Source organism: Parus major, unplaced genomic scaffold, assembly GCF_001522545.3.
Source record: "Parus major isolate Abel unplaced genomic scaffold, Parus_major1.1 Scaffold435, whole genome shotgun sequence".
In the NCBI taxonomy this organism is placed as follows: Eukaryota; Metazoa; Chordata; class Aves; order Passeriformes; family Paridae; genus Parus; species Parus major.
Window position 1 is genome coordinate 41,327 of NW_015379340.1, and position 2,424 is coordinate 43,750.

Below are 2,424 nucleotides of genomic sequence, written 5' to 3' on the forward strand. Positions count from 1 at the left end.
GGAAAATGGGAAAGGGATTGGGAATGAAAATGGGAATGGGAGAATGGGAATGGGAATAGGATCGGGAATGGGAATCAGGAAAAGGATCAGGAGTGGGGCTGGGAATGGGAAAATGGGAATGGGAATAGGAATGGGAAAATAGGAATGGGAATGGGAAAAAATGGGAATGGGAAAATGGGAAATGGAATGGGAATGGGAATGGGAAAATGGGAATAGGAATGGGAATGGGAAAATGGGAATGGGAACAAGGCTCCCCACGGCACCAGGAACAGGCAGGGATGGGATATCCCAAAAAACCACAGGGAGGAGGAGGATTCCCTATGGAGCAAAGCTCCTCTCCCAGCTCGGATCCCGGCTGCCCAAGGGGAAGGGTTGGATGGAGCCGGGATCCGGCTCCGGGGGTGTTCATCCGCACGGGAAAATCCCGGGAATGGGGGAATCCTGAGGGCGTCTCCTCCCCGCAGGCCAAGCTGGCGAACATGGAATCTTCCCTGCGGGATAAAGCCAAGGATTTCGGGAGCGTGCGCCGCTCCTACGAATCCATCTCCCGGCACAATGAGGTGCGTGACCCGCCCGGAGCTGGGAGTGATCCCCATCCCGGGAAAGGAGAGCGGTGGGGATTCGGGAAGTGGGGATGGGAATTTGGGAAGATCCCAGTGATCTCGGGGAATTGCTGAGCTCTGGGAAGGGGGAGTCCAGGGGAATTTGGGATCTCCAGAGATGGGATTGATCCTAATCCTGAGAGGGAAGCCCTGATCCCATCCCAGGAAAGGAGAGCGGTGGGGATTTGGGAAGTGGGGACGGGAGTTTGGGAAGATCCCAGAGATACCAGTGATCCCAGGGAATTGCTGAGCTGTGGGAAAGGGGAGTCCAGGGGAATTTGGGATCTCCAGAGCTGGGATTGATCCCAATCCCAATCCTAATCCTAATCCCGCACGTGCACTCGGGCAGAGCCCTGATCCCATCCCGGGAAAGGAGAGTGGTGGGGATTTAGGAAGCTGGGACGGGAATTTGGGAAGAGCAGAGTTGATCCCAGTGATCCCAGGGAATTGCTGAGCTGTGGAAAGGGGAAGTCCAGGAAATTTTGGATCTGCAGAGTTGGGATTGATCCCAGTCCTGAGAGTGAAGTCCTGATCTGATCCCATCCCAGGAAAGGCGAGCTGTGGGGATTTGGGAAGCAGGGACAGGAATTTGGGAATCCCCCAGTGATCCCAAGGAACCTCCGGAGCTGCCCTGACGGGGACCCCGGGGAATTTGGGCGCTCCAGGGATGTGGTGGGGAAGTTCCAGCATTCCCAGCTGGAGCGAGGTGCCGCCATTCCCAGGCGGAATCGGCGCGGCTGGAGCGGCAGGTGAAGTGGGAATTCGAGAAGCTGCACAAATTCCTGCGGGATGAGGAGCAGGCGCTGCTGGCGCAGCTCCGGGAGGAGACGCGGCGGAAGCAGGATCTGATCCAGGGAAAGATGGAGCAGCTGCTGGAGGAGAGCCAGGCCCTGCTCAAGGAGGCCGGGCAGATCCAGACCGACCTCAAGGAAGACGACTACACATTCCTGAAGGTAATTCCCACCAGGAATTCCGCTCCGGACCCGGATCCCTGCCTCCCCCGCCTGATCCGTCAGCGGTCGGAATTCTGGCAGCCGGGATCTGATTCTTGGTGTCTTTTCTTTTCCAGACCCACAAGAACCGTAAGCGGAGGTAGGTCCCAATCCCGGGAATATCCGTGGGAATCTGGGAATGGCTGAGCACTTCCCGAGGGCTGGATGGGCTCTCCTGGCTGGCTGGAATGTCATCCCAGCTCCAAGAAAATTCCAGCGTCCCCTCCGAGTCCGGGAGGTGCTGGATGTTCCCCCGGGTGCTCCGTGGGAAGCGGAGTTTCCGGGTTTGTGGGAATCATCAAATCCCAGATTTTGCGGGAATCGAGGGAGGACGGTGTCGGGAATCTCCCGCTGGATTCGGGAGCCTCATCCCGACAGTTTCCCCACGGTCAATCCCTAGGATCGCCTGCACGGCCGAGGAGCCGGAAGCCGTTCCCTCGGGAATGCTCCTGGACGTGGCCAAGTACCTGGGATCGCTCCAGTACAAAGTGTGGAAGAAGATGTTGGCCACCATCACTGTGGGTGAGGAGCCGGGAACGGCCGGAGCGGGAATTCCCAAGGGTGGGAAGATGGGAGAAACGGAGATGGGTTCTTCCCTAAAAAAGGGTGGTTTTGGGGGTCTGGGAAAATGGGGAATGTGGAGCTGGGATGGGCCTGGATCGGGGGTTGGGGCTTTGGACACGGGAGGGAAACCTGGGAATGGCCGGTGTTTGCCAGGGGTGGTGTGGGTTAGGGAGGAATCCATGGATAGGGGTGGAATCCATGGATCCATGGACGGATGGAGGGCTGGATGGATCCATGGAATGATGGATGGATGGATGGATGGATGA

At 57.9% G+C, this 2,424-nt stretch overlaps 1 protein-coding gene across 1 annotated transcript in view; it reads left to right on the forward strand.

The window, feature by feature from the left end:
- The window catches only part of TRIM35 (tripartite motif containing 35), an 8,363-nt gene that overhangs the window by 3,778 nt on the left and 2,161 nt on the right, over window positions 1-2,424 (forward strand). The window contains exons 3-6 of the mRNA XM_015616435.3: window positions 465-560; window positions 1,325-1,555; window positions 1,672-1,694; window positions 1,995-2,116. Of these exons, the coding sequence (XP_015471921.1) occupies window positions 465-560; window positions 1,325-1,555; window positions 1,672-1,694; window positions 1,995-2,116 (472 nt within the window). The remainder of the gene's footprint in view (window positions 1-464; window positions 561-1,324; window positions 1,556-1,671; window positions 1,695-1,994; window positions 2,117-2,424) is intronic.